Below are 16,483 nucleotides of genomic sequence, written 5' to 3' on the forward strand. Positions count from 1 at the left end.
AACTTTTTGGAAGCACTGTAAGTAATTGTAACTCTTACAACCCTCATAATTTTGAGAGTGCTTATTACGGTGTTATGCCAGAGAGCAAAATTAACTTAGTGTAGTAGATCCGTTTAAGAAAAATTTTATTTAGTTTTACCATGTTATGAAGACTCAATACAATTTGCTCTTATCACTGCATTATAAAATAATTGGAAAATATTCTACTTTAACAATTACAGTTCAATTAATTATGTAAAAATGGGCAAACTGTCTCTACAAGGTATGTTGCTCTGTAGAGAAATAATGATACTCATTTAGTCCTCCAGTTGCTTAAAAAAAAATCCTCCTGCTGTAACTAGAAGAAAAAGGCTTAGATGTATACCAGGCAGTCATGTACAATTCCAATGCAGAGTATTTAAGACATGTCTAGACTTTGTCAGATATAATACCTTTTTCTTAAAAGACTTTAGGCAGAAATTGCAGGTACAAGGACAGATTGCATAAGCTATCACATGCTTGCTGCAACTGTATGAACCTTATTGGATTTTGAGAGCAACCCATAGCGATGAATAATTTAAGAGCTAATAAAATATTCAATTTGACTGATGCATTGGTTTAATTTTAAAATAAAAATGATTAATGAAAGGGGCCAAGTCTAAATGTTAAAGAAATTAGCAAGACACATGTTCAGCTAATACTAGCTCTATACAAGTCTGACAAAATCGCCTTTCTTTTTTTAGTGCATCTCAATGCATTAACCCTTACCAATGGCCATTTAGCCTCTGAAAAGAAAAATCGGTTGGATGCAACGACACTGGTAGCAAGTTGCCGCTGCGTTTATAGGCTGGGGACTATCTGACGAGAAACTCATCTTGCGCAGGTAGCTATTTGCAATGATGACCCCGCAGAAAGCTTTAAATTACAGTAAGAGAAGAAAGTGGGGGAAAGTACCATTTCATTGTCGGTTCCTCCACTTAAAAGACAGACAGTACTAGATACTAGCGAGCGGGCAGCTGCCAGATCATTCTCTGTGGGGACTTGAAAAGCAATTCTAGAATCAGCCTCGACCACCAGCTGCCCTTTGCTGAGCTAGCCATAGTCTTAGCAGTTGCTGAGTTTGATGCCCTGTGCGTGTTACTCGGGTGGGGGTCTGATTCACGGAGCAGCAGCAGCATTGGCAGGGGAAGTGAGTGAGTGTGGGTGAACGACCGCAGGCCAGAGCTCCCAACAACAGGACTGGGCTGGGCGGCAGCTGCAATTGCTGTATCCAACCCTTCCCTGCCTCCACTCAAGCAAGGGCTGCCCATCTCCACACCGATGGGACAGGCAGGCGTCTGGTTCACGCAGCCACCCACTCGCTCCTTGTCTCACTGCTTTAGAATCAAAGTGCGGAGACAGTGCGAGTGTGTGTGCGGTGGTGGTGGCGGGCGGGGGGGTAATCGCTGGTAGGAGAAAAATGCCTCTGCATCTGGGAAGCTAACTACAGTGGGTTTCACATCATCACCTTAGAGGAAGCTGCCGATTGCGAACATTATACTAGGAAAGGCACCTGAGAGCCTCACATGCACATTGCCTGACTCCCCCGACTCCTGTGGGCTAGCCCAGCGGTGAGGGTGACGAGGAGTTTCAGATCGCAGCCCCTGCTCGGCTCAGCTCAGAACTGCTTTGGGCGAATCCCTCCAGCCCTGTACAGGGGAAATGGCCTGGCAGACACCTTTTCTGATCGGAGAGAACTCTTCCTTGGGGCTGCAGCCAGATAGGGATATTTCAATCAAAGCCGGCACAGTGGGAAGCTTTTTTCACACCCTTTAGCCTCCTTCTCTCTCTTTTGAAAACTGAACAGAAAGGATGCTTTAATTTGCCACAGAGAGCGCCTCAAATTTTGGACCAAACCTCCCCTGTCGCTACAAACTTGAATACACCGACAGGCAGTGCTTCGTATTTCCCAGTATCCCTCCTCTCCGAGGCGTTCCCATGAAGATCAGACCAAGCCTTCAATGGCTTTGCATTAAAAAAACCCCAAACACCTAGTTACTTTATTATCCCCTCTCGCATCCTTAGATCATTAAGAGCCTGACAAGATGAACTCCTGCAACTTTTACAATGGGAGCGCTGAGGATGAATTAAAAACCCATCGGATTAAGGAGTGTGGTTTATTCCCACATTTCAGATGGAGAATGTCCTAGTTAGAGAGCCAGCCAAAAAGGAGATTGACACAGGCGTTCATTAGTAGAGCGGTATTAAAGCCCTGAATGTGTTTGCAAACTGTTCAGCATTTTGCTGGATCTTCAGCACCGAATTAACATCCTTAAAAAATGAAGGGGAAGAAGTGGACAGCTCTGTGGATATTAAATCTTCCCAACCTCTCATCTGGATTATATTTAAACTCCCACCGAATCCTTCCTACTAATTAAGCACAGTTACTAAACAGAACATGTGTGCAGAGGCCAGGGAACCTAATCCGACACACAGACACATATTAAAAAACACCCACGTTGTCAGTTTTGGATTATTCACAGCTTCCAATAGTTCACGTCCCCCCCCGCCCGCCTCCCAAGATCGCCTGCGTCAATTCTCACTCCACACAGCGCACTTCGCTTCTGACTTTGGGATCACTTGGCTTCCCCGTGGCCCCACGGACACCCCCACCCTCCCCACTGCCCTCACGACCCTCCTCACCTTGGGTGATTTGCGGCCCCCCGAGGCTCAAACAGAGCAAAAGCCAAGCGACCAGCAAGCGGCTCATGGTGATCTTTTTTCCTCCCCCAAGGGGCAAGCCCAGGCAGTGGGGTTCGTTTGGAAAGGAGGAGGAAGAGCGGGAGGATCCTTCCACCAGGGGACTCAGCGAGAAGATGTCCTCTTCCTGGAGGTTCCTTGGAATAAGGCTAATCTCTTGGCGGGTGGCTGACTTCTGCCTCTTCCCCTACTAATAGGATCCCGGAACCAGGCAGAGCAGCTCACAGTCTGAGCGCTGCAAGTCCATCTCGGCTCGCAGAGCAGGGGCTGGTCCGGCGATGCGCTCGGGAGCAGGCTGCGTGTGTGGCGCTCCCCCTGACAGCCGCCTCCTCCGGCGGCTGCTGCTGCAGGGGCTTCTGCCGGGAAGGGAACAATGAAGGGAGAGAGGACAGAGCCCTGCTGACTGGAGAGCGCACTGTATACAAACAGAGGCGGCGTGCCTCGGAGCGGACAGCCACCTAAGATCCCTCCCCTCCGCACTCCCCTCCCCCTAGTCCCTTCACTGGAGTGGCTCCTACTGCTGGAAGAGAGCGAGAAGACGACACACAAAGAGAGATGAGCACAGCCACGCCTTGGCACCTGCTCCACCCTCCGCCAAGAGCCCTGCCGCAGCCCCAGGGGCTGGAGGACTCAATGAAAGAAAGACAGCTATGGAACAGGAGGGAGGTAGTGGTTTCTTGTAGCTGGTCTGGGTGGGTTTTATTTTCCCAGCCAGTGTTTGGTAACTTTGCAATGAAAATCCTCACCCATGTAAAAGCTTGCCAAGGTCTCCTTGTGCTGGGGAAAACTGTGCCCCTCTCCCTCTTAATGGGTCACTGTTAGATTGTGCAAGTGCAAAGAGAAACAAATATTTGCTGATTTCCTGCTGCTCCTTCTCTAGATGAGTTCAGGGCACATGAAAAGTTCTCAGGGACTGAAAGGCTCTGCCCCTTGGGAGGCAGTCAGTGGCAATGCAGGCTTCATTGCAATAAAATTGGGTGGTGGAGGCCGAGGTCCATGGGACAGTGGCCAAACGAGAGGAAGTGCTCTCCTGGCAATTTAGAACTCACACTAGGTGAAGTTCATCAACAGAACAGCATGGACAGTGCCAGTCTGCCCCTGGCAACCGCAATCCTGATGGCAACCTGTTTCCACCCACACTTTGGCAGACCATCTGAACCAGAAGGAGACTTGATTCAGCACTATTAAAGTTCAGTGTCCATGCCAAAGCAGTATCCAGGAGCTTGAAGACTAATTGTGCACACTCCAGAGTCCACACTGCCAAGGAATTTCCCATAGGCTAGCAGTTAAGTTGGTAGTTACCAAAACAAAAGTTGTGTTGGATTTTGACTGAGGTCAACGGACAAACCACTTTAAAGGTGCACTGCTTAAATAGCTGAACATTCTATGTTTTTTTGTTTGTTTTAAAATCTACTTAGAGGGCCTCATTACTATGGCTGAGTGCTTCACCATTTTAAATACATTTATCCTCACAAACCCCTATGAGATAGTGGGGCGTATGCCCCCATTTTAACAGATAGTCTCGCTGTGCATCCATTCCCTAAGTCAGAGCCCAGGGGAAGTCTGTCGCAGACCAGGAAGCAGAAGCTAGGATTTTGGAGATCTATCATCTGAACCATCCTTCCTCTCTTTTCCCATACTCTGAACCATCCTCCTTCTCTAGTTATCAACATGTGGTGTAATGGACACAATTTAATTAATTCTGTGGGGGGCTGGAAAGATCTTTAGAGGTTTTAAAACAACTTGATTTTATATACCTACAATTAATTTTATAGTTCACACAAGTATCTTCATAGTAATATTAGTTTGAGTCTTAATATTCTGTTTGTATTTACAGATTATTGAAGACCCTTGGGTTAGGGAAAATGCCAAGATATTTTAAGAATACATGTGTAAGTCTGAGTTCATGACAAACCAGGTTGCTTGACAACAATCATAAAATTAGAGATGGAAAAGACCACTTTCGTCATCTAGTCCATCAGCTGCCAGTTCATGATAGTCTCCATTCTTTTATTTTGTAGTGTTTGTCTAATTTTAAATGCCTGTAAGCAGTAGGGCTTACAACTGCATCCCTTAGAAACTATTTCCCATTTCTTAGAGATCCGTATCAGAACACTTTTTTCTGATTTTAAAAAAAATTAATTTCATCCCATTAAATTGTCAAAGAGACTTAATAAGTGGACCAGGCCCTATTCTTTTGTTTAAAAAAAATATATATATGAAGCCACCGGAGTAATAACACACATTTAGATAGTGCATTTCATCCCCAGAATCCCAAAGTACTTCAAACACTTTATATATGTATGTGTGTACAAACACACACACAATCACTTCATCCATCACTAAAATGCAAGCACCTCTCTGGGTGGGATGCAGCAACTGCTTAGCAGTGCACAGCAAAACTACACAGCAGTTTAGGTCAAGAAATGAAGAAAAATCTTTTCTTCTACTGTAATGAGGTTCTTAGAAAGCCCTCATCACCATAACATCTCAGCACCTTCCAGAACTGTGTTCAGCATAGAATATTGTATCAATTTGCAAAATGCAGGGAGAACTGAGGTGAGAGGAAGAGAGTTATCCAAACTGGAGTTGGGTTAAGATACAGAAGATAACACTTGTCTCTCCTGGCCTCCATGATTCAGTACTGGATCACTAATGATACAAAGAAGACTGTTACCCAAGGTCTAGTTTGGGTCTTCCACAAGAGAAGCTTAAGGGAAAAGAAACCTTTGTGTGGTGGTGTTTCCCCTACATCAGAAAACAAGGTTTGTGCCCCTGGAGAACAGACCACATGTCTGCCCTCAGGACCTGCTGAAGGGTAGGCCCATCCATGAGGAGTTCCTTGGTAAGGAAGCAGCATAGTGACCTCTCCCCCACTGAATATAGGGGGAACAAAACACACACAGGTCCTGATTCTGCATTATCAAAGTCAATGGAAGTATTGGGGCACAATAAAATCCTAAATTACAAAACATTACTTCTACAGCAATTGTAATTCCTTTGGCAACCCCGATATCTCCTACAAGAACTAGCTATATCTGTAACAAGTGGATTTTGGAATTCCTTTAACATTGCTACCTCTTCTCAGTTTTGTTATAGCATTTCAGGGAAAAGCTTAGTTTTCTGATAGCCTTCCACATGTCTCTGTTTTTAATGCAGTGTCTCCCAAGGCTGGTGCTGGCTTGGCTTCTTATCTCTTATTTTATAAGTAACAATTCAACCTAAAACAAGACAAATATAAACATAAAGCAAAATAAAGCTATATTTACACAGCAAAGGATCATAAACAAAGAACAATACTGCATTTTGTAAACTTTCTTACAAAAGAGAGTCACTCTATTTGATAATCTAACAAGTAGACATAAATGTGTCTTCGGTAACCTGAACACTCCAACAATCACTCAGGATTTTGAGCCTTTCCTTGACTTCAAAGGACTTTGGATAAATCTGTATTATCTTAAAAACATACCTTCTCCAAAGTGTTTTCTCCTCCAGAGTGTTCTGCAGGATACAAGTTCCTTTCTTTATAGCTCACTCATCAATTTACAAGCAAAATCCAACTTTCTCTTACAGTAACCAATTTAGGAAGTAGGGTGGTCCTGTGGCGAGAACATTAGAGTGGGAGTCAGGAAATAGTGGGTTCTGTTCCTGGGCTCTACCACTAACTTATGCGACTTTAGACAAGTCATATACTCATAAGAACGGCCCTCCTGGGTTGACCAAAAGCCCATCTATCCCAGTATCCTGTCTCCCAATAGTGGCCACTGCCAGTTGCTTCAGAGGGAATGAACAGAACAGGTAATCATCAAGTGATCCATCCCCTGTTGCTCATTCCCAGCTTCTGGCAAACAGAGGTTAGGGACACAATTCCTGCCTATCCTGGCTAGTAGCCATTGATGAACCTATCCTCCATGAATTTATATAGTTCTTTTTTTAACCCTGTTATAGTCTTGGCCTTCACAACATCCTCGGGCAAGGAGTTCCACAGGTTGACTGTGCGTTGTGTGAAGAAATACTTCCTTTTGTTTGTTTTAAACATGCTACCTATTAATTTCATTTGGTGACCCCTAGTTCTTGTGTTAGGTGTTACTCAGAAACTTTAAGGTGAGAAGGGATCATCACGACCATCTAGTCTGACCTCTTGCACATTGCCAGCCACCAAACCTCACCCACCCACTCCTGTAATAACCCATAACCTCTGGCTGAGTTACTGAAATCCTCAAATCTTGATTTAAAGACTTCAAGTTACAGAGAATCCATCATATACTCTAGTTCAATTCAGCAAGTGACCCTTGTCCCACACTGCAGAGGTGTGGCACCCCCCATCCTGGGGTCTCTAACAATCTGACGTCGAGGGAAATTCCTTCCTGATCCCAATGTGGTGATTACTTAGACTCTGAGCCTCTGGAAAAGACCCACCAGCCAGACACCTGGAAGAGAATTCTCTGTAGTATCTCAGAGTCCTCTCCCTCTAGAATTCCATCCCCAGCCTTTGGAGATATTTGATACTAGCAGTTGTGTTTGGGCCACCTGCCATAGTGGGCTACCTCATCTAACCATCCCCTCCATAAACTTACTAAGCTTAGTTTTAAAACAAGTTAGGTTTTTTTCTTCCTCTGCTCCCCTTGGAAGGCTGTTCCAGAACATCACTCTTCTGCTGGTTAGACACCTTTACCTAAGTTGACAAGAGAGAGCTCTCGCATCAACTTAAGTACTTGAGCCTCGAAGAGTGGTGACATCTATGTTGGCAGGAGAAACTCTTCCACTGATGTAGAGCTGTCTATGCTGGTGCTTAGGTTGGTATAACTTACATTGCTCACGGGGTGGCTTATTCACATTCCTGAGTAACATGAGTTATACCAACACAAATTCTAGTTTAAACAAGGTCTAGGTGCCACCATAATATTATATAAATAAATAAATAGAAAACCCCACACCCACACAACTAACAGCTTATCCTTATCACCAGCTAACCCACCTCTCCATTTTAGAGCTCTTTCAATAAGCAAGAACATAACCTGTAAATTACCCTGCTGACATCTTTAGAGGATCTCAGATACCAGCTTTATTCTAGAAACCTCATTTATTTTAGGGATTAGCTTTATCAGTCTCCCATCCAACTACTGACCAGATCTGAGCCTGCTTAGCTAGTAAAACCAGAAAAGCTCAAAGCCTGAGGTGTGCAGCTGCTAATTATATTACAGCCTCAGTTATAATTAAGGATATAAAAGAGCAGCCAGTGCAGTTGGATAGTAATTTTTTCCCATAATGTTTTCTAATAAGTATGTACTTTTGTGCATGGGAGGATTTTTCATGTCATACATCATGTCACAACTTGCTTCATTGATTTCTCAAAGTACTCAGTCCATACTTGCCTTAGAACAAAGAAAAGAAAAATATATATAATAATTTTAGCTGTCTGCCTATTGCCACCTCTGGAACATGGCCCCAGGGGTGATGGTGGGGAAATCATCCTTTTTTCACTGCCCATATAGGATCTAGTCCTACCTTTCTTGCATATGCAATATTTCCAGTTAAATCAGCGTGAGTTTTGGGTGCACAAGGCATGGAAGATCCTTCCATCCCCAAACATTCATGGTTCAAAACAAATGTCCTGTAATGCCAAGTCAATCAGAAGACAGGTAGATAAATGCCTTGGGGGAGGGACACAGCAAAACATACCAAGCTGATACCAAAACATAGATCTTCTCTTCCTCTCCCACCCCCAATTTGCAATCTCCCTTTCTGACAATGTATAAGGAGGAGGTGGGAGGGTCTTTATGTGACATTGTCAATATCATTATGATCACATTTCCTTTCTCCTCCAAAACCAACTTCCGCTGTCTAAATAAAATAGGTACACTGCAAAGTCCATTATTTGGCTAAACATTTGAGTGGGTTAAAAATTAAAAAAAATAGGTCTTTCCTTCTTTAAAGGACAGAATATAAAAGAGACCATAAAGAAGAAGAAAGCTATTCAGGCCAAAGTGTGGAAGTAACGGTCTAATTCCAGCTGAAATAATTCTCTGTCTAGTTGTGTCTGTAAGTGGGAAGGCAATTCAGATTTATGGGAAAGGTATAACAGTGGCTCTGGCACAAGGACTAAATCAATTATGAGGACAAGTACTAACGGCCAAATATGTATGTCTAGTATAAGTGCAACACCTGTGGATGATTCCTCGTAAAGAACTCTGCTGCTGTCAATGTATCAAACACTAAATTAAACATTAACATGTCACTTCTGCTCCATATGTAGAGCACATACTATGAGTCATTATTCAGGCTTATTGGGGATCCATTAGACAGAGTATTTTATTTTTTCCTTCTCATATTTCTGCATCACTGATGGCAAACTGGCATCTTGTATACAGAGTCTATGCAGCCTACAAAGCTGAAAGCAGTAAGTGTTGTTTGTGACCATGCTGTTTTCAGTTGAATGGAAGTCTATCGACTGCAGAATTGTGGGAATGGGATTCAATCAGTGTACAATGTTACATGCTGGAAAAAATTTCACATTATTGACAGAAGGATAAGTATGCAAACCCTAATACAAGCTCCAACCCCACAACTGACTCCCTAATTGGATTATATAATCTTTCTCCACTGTACAAAGTGACAAGTGTCCCAACCTCCATGTCATCTGTTAAATTTTCCCATACATTGTGTCATGCATCCTCAACCAGATTGCTCCCAGCTTCCTAAATCCTCCTGTATCTGCCTCCGTATAAAACATTGGTTTGGCTGATATGTTACATTCTCCTATACTTCTAGCTTTCTTTGATTCCCCTTCATGGATGTAGGGCCTCACAGAGATTTCTAAGTTTCCGTCCTTGCCTGCAGACTCAACTGTTTCGACTTTTCTAGATTACTTTTGATTCAAGTCTTTTTGGCCTCCAATTCCATAGGCAACAGCAAATTTGATCTGAGTTGCTTTTACCTCTGAGAAACACTTGAGAAAGGAAGCCTTGTTAACACCTTTCAATTCCTGCTTGGCAACACAAAGGGGCAGAAGAATATAAGAGGGCTCTGCTGGAACACTAAATTATGTAACAGCTGAAAGTTTCTAGGATGGCAGGTCTGCCTCTTGTTTCAATTTCACATTCAACACCATGAGATGAAAGCAGAAAGCCTGCAACCACTTCATGAACCACAGTTTGAAACCCACTGGTCTAAAATATAAGGGAACTTGGCACAGATACAAATTGCTATAGGAGGTGAACCTGCCAAGCAAAGGAATTGGTTTTGAAAGTCCCCTTTTCAGAGGCAAATTTAAAATCCATATCCTAAAAGCTCAACAAGCAAACTTATCTCTGGTGTAAGACCACTGGAATCTGTGAAATCTGTGCCTTGTATAAGTATGCATACAGTATTAGGGTGATGACTTTATTAAATATTATTCAACTATAAACCTACAAAATAAGTCTTGAACACAAGTTCTTAGACAAAGTAGTTGGTGACCTTATTGAGTGAGTTTATCATTTCAAAAACTCCTAAAGCTGTTTTCATCTTACCAATACATATATTTTAACCACTTGAACTGTGAACCTTCAATTCTCTAGATAGCTAAGAACGTGGAAGCTTTTTCTTAAGTGTTCTGTTAGGGGCTGTGTAACAAACAGTAAGAAGAGTCTTGCAGAGCATTTTATTCTGAGGTAGAAAACTCAGAACATGATGTAAAAAATCCTGTCTTATTTTCAGCACTGATATTGCACCGTTAGCTTTAACAGCTCATTCACACTATACTCCAGAACCCAAGGAAGGAACCACTAAATTACAACAGAATATTTAATGGAGCTGTGCCATCTGTGTTTCAGAGACTTAACTGCAGAGTGAGCTTTAGCTTTGTGATTTCAAAATAAAGGGAATATTACTAGAGTCAGAGGACTTTCAACCTCACATCACTCATTTTGAAATATATTTCCTATCAAGATTTCAGATGAATAGTTGGTAAGTTTTATTGAAGGGTAATGCCTGGATCATGCAGGCAAAAGCCATCCAGGTTTCTAGACAGTTAAAAATATTGCTTCACAAATGAAAAAGAGATAACATAACTAATCATAAGTACTGTCTTTGTACCTTCTGATGAATTGGCAACCTGTCATTCCATGTAGTAGGTTGAAATAACAATGCAAAGGGTGTAGGAGCACAGAATCTCAGTGCCTTGAGAGAGCTATCCCATCTGAGTTTGCACTGATTCTTCTTTTGGCTTATATCACCTTGAATTATTTTTTACATAACTGTTCCTGGAAGCCTCAAGAAGCTTGAGGCCCAACTGTGCTAAAATCTGTGCAGATAAAAAGTAATGATAATCTCAGGTCTGAAGAACTTACAGTCTAGAAGATAAGACAAGGAGGAAAGTGGGAGGATGAGGTAAAAAAAAATGCACAGCATTGCCTAAGAAGTGCACATGCAGCTATCAGTAGCACTGTCATAAGTAGATAGGTAAGGTAAGGGTTAAGTTTCTTTTACCTGGAAAGGGTAACCAAACACCTGACCAGAGGACCAATCAGAGAACTGGATTGTTTAAAGTCCAGGCGGGAATTTGGATACTCGGGGTCTGTTGTTTTCTCGGCTATGAGTAAACACAGTTTCCTTCTATCTCCCTCTTATCTCAAAGTTTCTACTAAAAGTCTGTAAGTACAAAGGAAAGCAAAGTAATTCGGCTATGAAACTTTGTGTTGTATGTACAATGTGGATTGCTGTGTCTTTTTTGCTTCCTCGGCGGTGAGGGAAGCTTCTCCTAACTCCATCTTACTCAAAGTTTCTCTAAACATCTGTGAGTACAAAGGAAGGCAAAGTAATTCGGCTATGATGACTTGTGGTTGTATTGACATGTATGTTGATTTGTTGACTGGTTTAATCGGGCTATCTTTTAAATCAGACTGTTTATTCATATTTTCTTATAAGCAAGAGCCTGTATTGAGTTTTCTTAATGCAAGATTATAGAAAAAAAAAAAAGAAAATATAAAACAACAAGTTTTCTTTTTAAACCTTGTGGAAGTTTCTTTTCCTAGTGAGGCAAGGAGGGGGAGGGAAAAGCCCAAACTCTGTGTCTCATCTTCCTATTGTCCCAGGGCGGGAAAGGCTGCAGGACAAAGGAGGGGGAATCTCTTGTGTGAGCTGACTAGGTGAATGCCTAGCCTCGGGAAGCTAGATTGCCTCTCCGGTTGTATTCAAGGAGTGAAGTATAGCATTGCACCGGCTAACCCTAATAGCCTCCAGTCCAAACCTGGACTTTAGCGTCCAAGACCTGGGACCTTACCTGAAACTCCCCAAGCTCACTACCAGCTTGGATATTCTCGCTGCCACCAGGTCAGGAATTATAGGGCCTGACCCCCCTTTCCTCTCTTGGTGTCCCAACCCTTCCTTGGGGGACCCCAAGACCCAGACCCCTGGTCTCTCTCTCTCTCCCTCTCCCAGCTTCCCCCCCTTCTGGGTTAGCCGGTGCAATGCATACTTCACTCCTTGAATACAGCCGGAAGGCAATCTAGCTTCCCGAGGCTAGGCATTCACCTAGTCAGCTCACACAAGAGATTCCCCTCCCTTTGTCCTGCAGCCTTTCCCGCCCTGGACAATAGGAAGATGAGACACAGAGTTTGGGCTTTTCCTCCCCCTCTGCCTCACTAGGAAAAGAAACTTCCACAAGGTTTAAAAAGAAAACTTTATAGAAAAAAAAGAAAGAAAATATAAAACAACAATCTTGCATTAAGAAACTCAATACAGGCTCTTGCTTATAAGAAAATATGAATAAACAGTCTGATTTAAAAGATAGCCCGATTAAACCAGTCAACAAATCAACATACATGTCAATACAACACAAAGCTCATCATAGCCGAATTACTTTGCCTTCCTTTGTACTCACAGATGTTTAGGAAAACTTTGAGATAAGATGGAGTTAGGAGAAAGCTTGTCCCTCACGCCGAGGAGCAAAAAGACACAGCAATCCACATCTGTACATACAACCAAAGCTCTTCATAGCCGAATTACTTTGCTTTCCTTTGTACTTACAGACTTTTAGTAGAAACTTTGAGATAAGAGGGAGATAGAAGGAAACTGTGTTTACTCATAGCCGAGAAAACAACAAAGACCCCGAGTATCCAAATTCCCGCCCCTGACGTTTAAACAATCAACAGTTCTCTGATTGGTCCTCTGGTCAGGTGTTTGGTTACCCTTTCCAGGTAAAAGAAACTTAACCCTTACCTTACCTATCTACTTATGACAAGCACTAACCACAAATTATTTTTATTACTGTAGTTCCTAGGAGCCACAGTTGTGGACCAGAACCTCATTGTGCTAGGTGCTACACAAGCACAGAAGGTTTAACTCCCTCAGTGCTCACCCTGATGACAGTCAGCATGAAGGAGGCCTGCAGGTTTTGACTCAGTGTTTAAGCCAACATCTTTCTCTTGACTGCCTCTCCTGACTTCATCCCACTAACGTTTTGGGTATCTTTTGAAGAAGCAGTGTTTAACAAGAGAAAACAGAAAAGAAAAACAAATAATCACAGAATAAAAAGGTAGTTAAGTGCAGACACATCCCAAACTAAGAATAATCACAAGGTGGACAATTTATTTCTTTACCAGGTAACTAGGTATTTTCTATAGCATGACAGAAAGAACACCTACCCTTTGTATATATTTACATGCTATTTGAATGTGTGTGTGTGTGTGTGTTACATAGAAATGTGTATCTACTGGCCACGTTTGGGAGGTTTGACTGTGTGTGGAACTCCTTCAATTGCAGATTTTCTCCTCTCCAGGAAAGGCACTCCAGAGGGCTTCATTTAAGAAACTATCTTAAACCTGAATAGGCGAGGCTCAAACAAAGGTCATTCTAGAAAATGTAACGCTATGTTAAAAAACTACACGTGGGAAACAGGCACTAGAACTGTTAGTATTAGGAGGCAGCTTCCTTGTAAGAAGTAGCATTTTCCTTAATTTGGACATGTGTGTTGGAGAATAGTTGCCGTCATAGGGTCTGAGCCAAAAGGAGTTTTGCCATCATCTTCAGTGGGTGTACAGTTGGGGTCATAGCTAGGAGTGTCCCTGTGTAAGTGCTATATTTTGTCATGATATCTTTGTTTTATACTCAATTTAGATTTTCTAAGCTGCCTAAACTCTTGCAAATTTGGGGTGCTCTTAGGCAGATTTTGCATTTGTGTAGGCATAGGATATGGAGTAACTTGACACCTAACTATGTCTTTCTGTGCTTTCCACCCCTGCATCCCAAGTGAGTTTTGCTTCTGGGAAGAACATATGTACATTTTACAAATGTATGTTGGGTGCTAACCTTTGAAAATTTGATCCCTTGAGCACTGAGCTTTTTAGACTATCCATTTTTGTAGCTTCAAATTGTGTTCACTGCCACAATTCAGAGCAACACCACCTGTATTCCCCCTCCTTGGTTCCTTGAGGGCACCTGCTCTAGGCTCCTGGCTCCTCAGCCATCACCTCTTTCACTCTTGACCAGGAGATTTTCCAGGCTGTATGGTTACCTGCCTACACTCTGATATCCTCAGCAAATCAGACTGCCCAAGCAGGCCAGCGTCTTTGCTTTGCTTTCTCTCCAAAGACTTATGAACAGTGTGATAACTACCACACAGCTCTTTCTAAGCTTAAAGTGCAAGTATTACAGAGAAAACACTGACACAATAAAAGGTTCTGTACACATGCTAAAAGCTTATCAGATATCTTACCATCAGTCTTGTGGGGGGTCAGGATGCCAGAGTCCTTCCAATCCTTCCCAGGAAGGATTGGGGCCCCTTTTGGATGGACGGTTCTGTCCATTTAGTGGACAAAAGTCCTTTCTTTTTTCTGTTGGTCTCTGGAGAGTCCCATATGAACCAATACAGATGAGCCTCTCTCTGGGACTGTTACAGCCTGATAGAATTCACCTAATCAACCCCCACTGTTCTTAATTCCTGGAGGAACAGTGGCCACTTCCCCTTGGAATTACATCCAGTACCTGGTCCACAATGATACACACACTTATTACAGTAGGAGCTCCCAAAGGTATTGCAGGAAATTTTCATATCTGTCACATTCATATTTGAAATTTTTAATCAAGCCAATTTTCTTCATAAGTTCCCACAGCTCAGCTTCAAAATATTTATATCTGAAATTACTTGCATGTCTTTGACACGTGACTGATTTGAGCCCCGTGGAAAGTCATGTTCTACTAGACAGACTATGGAGCTTGGCATCCTCAGGCTTAAAAAAAAGAACCTTTCCTTGCATCTTCTGGCAACTAGAGGTCTACCCCCAACCTACAAGTCTGCATTTAGAGTTTCTCTGATTTTGCTTTGGTTTAGCATCTGCTTCTATTCTTTTCCATGAGAGGCAAAGTAATAAATACTGTATATCCCAACATGATTAATCAAATAACCATCAGGAGATGCACTAAAAGTTCTGTATATGATGCTGCTCAATTCTCTATGGCTAGACCCTGCATGTGTATTTTTACAGTTATAACTGCTGGCCTTGCACTGGTCATGCAATCCATGTGCCTAGAAGAATGACTTCCATGAATATGGATTTCTGGTGTAAGGGATGGGAAATGCTTTTGAGTTTCTGATGAAAGAATACTTCCATTGCAGTTAAAATGTCTGTACACTAATGCGAGGAGCCTAGGGAACAAGATGGAGGAACTGGAGCTACTGGTGCAGGAAGTGAAACCGGATATTATAGGGATAACAGAAACCTGGTGGAATAGTACTCATGACTGGAGTACGGGTATTGAAGGCTATGTGCTGTTTAGAAAAGACAGGAAGAAAGGCAAAGGTGGTGGAGTAGCCTTGTACATCAATGATGAGGTGAACTGTAATGAAATAAGAAGTGATGGAATGGATAAGACGGAGTCTGTCTGGGTAAAAATCACGCTGGGTAAAAAAGCTACTAGAGCTTCCCCTGAGATAGTGCTTGGGGTGTGCTACAGACCGCCGGGATCTGATTTGGATATGGATAGAGACCTCTTTAATGTCTTTAATGAAGTAAACACAAAGGGGAAATGTGTGATTATGGGAGACTTCAACTTCCCGGATATAGACTGGAGGACGAGTGCTTGCAAGAATAATAGGGGTCAGATTTTTCTGGATGTGATAGCGGATGGATTTCTTCATCAAGTAGTTGAAGTACCGACGAGAGGGGATGCCATTTTAGATTTGGTTTTGGTGAGCAGTGAGGACCTCGTAGAAGAAATGGTGGTAGGGGACAACCTTGGTTCGAGTGATCATGAGCTGATTCAGTTCAAACTAGATGGAAGGATAAACAAAGGTAGAGCTGGGATTAGGGTTTTTGACTTCTCAAGGGCTAATTTTAAAGAGTTAAGGAAATTAGTTAGGGAAGTGGATTGGACGGAGGAACTTGTGGATTTAAATGCGGAGGAGGCCTGGAATTACTTTAAGTCGCAGCTGCGGAAACTGTCGGAAGCCTGCATCCCAAGAAAGGGGAAAAAAACCATGGGCAGGAGTTGTAGGCCAAGCTGGATGAGCAAGCATCTCAGAGAGGGGATTAGGAAAAAGCAGAAAGCTTACAGGGAGTGGAAGAAGGGCGGGATTAGCAAGGGAAGCTACCTTAGTGAGGTCAGAACATGTAGGGATAAAGTGAGGAAGGCTAAAAGTCGTGTAGAACTGGACCTTGCAAAGGGAATCAAAACCAATAGTAAAAGGTTCTACAGCCACATAAATAAGAAGAAAACAAAGAAAGAAGAAGTGGGGCCGCTATACACTGAGGATGGAGCGGAGGTTAAGGATAACCTAGGCATGGCC

General features: G+C 42.7%; 1 protein-coding gene across 1 annotated transcript in view; it reads right to left on the bottom strand.

Annotated features, from left to right (window-relative positions):
* EDIL3 (EGF like repeats and discoidin domains 3) overlaps positions 1 to 3,030 on the bottom strand; it is a 436,701-nt gene extending 433,671 nt beyond the window's left edge. Inside the window, exon 1 of the mRNA XM_075067055.1 lies at positions 2,662 to 3,030. Coding sequence (XP_074923156.1) covers positions 2,662 to 2,728 — 67 coding nt within the window. The 5' untranslated portion in view covers positions 2,729 to 3,030. The remainder of the gene's footprint in view (positions 1 to 2,661) is intronic.
* Between the last annotated feature and the right edge of the window lie 13,453 nt (positions 3,031 to 16,483).

This window comes from Chelonoidis abingdonii, chromosome 6 (assembly GCF_003597395.2).
Source record: "Chelonoidis abingdonii isolate Lonesome George chromosome 6, CheloAbing_2.0, whole genome shotgun sequence".
In the NCBI taxonomy this organism is placed as follows: Eukaryota; Metazoa; Chordata; order Testudines; family Testudinidae; genus Chelonoidis; species Chelonoidis abingdonii.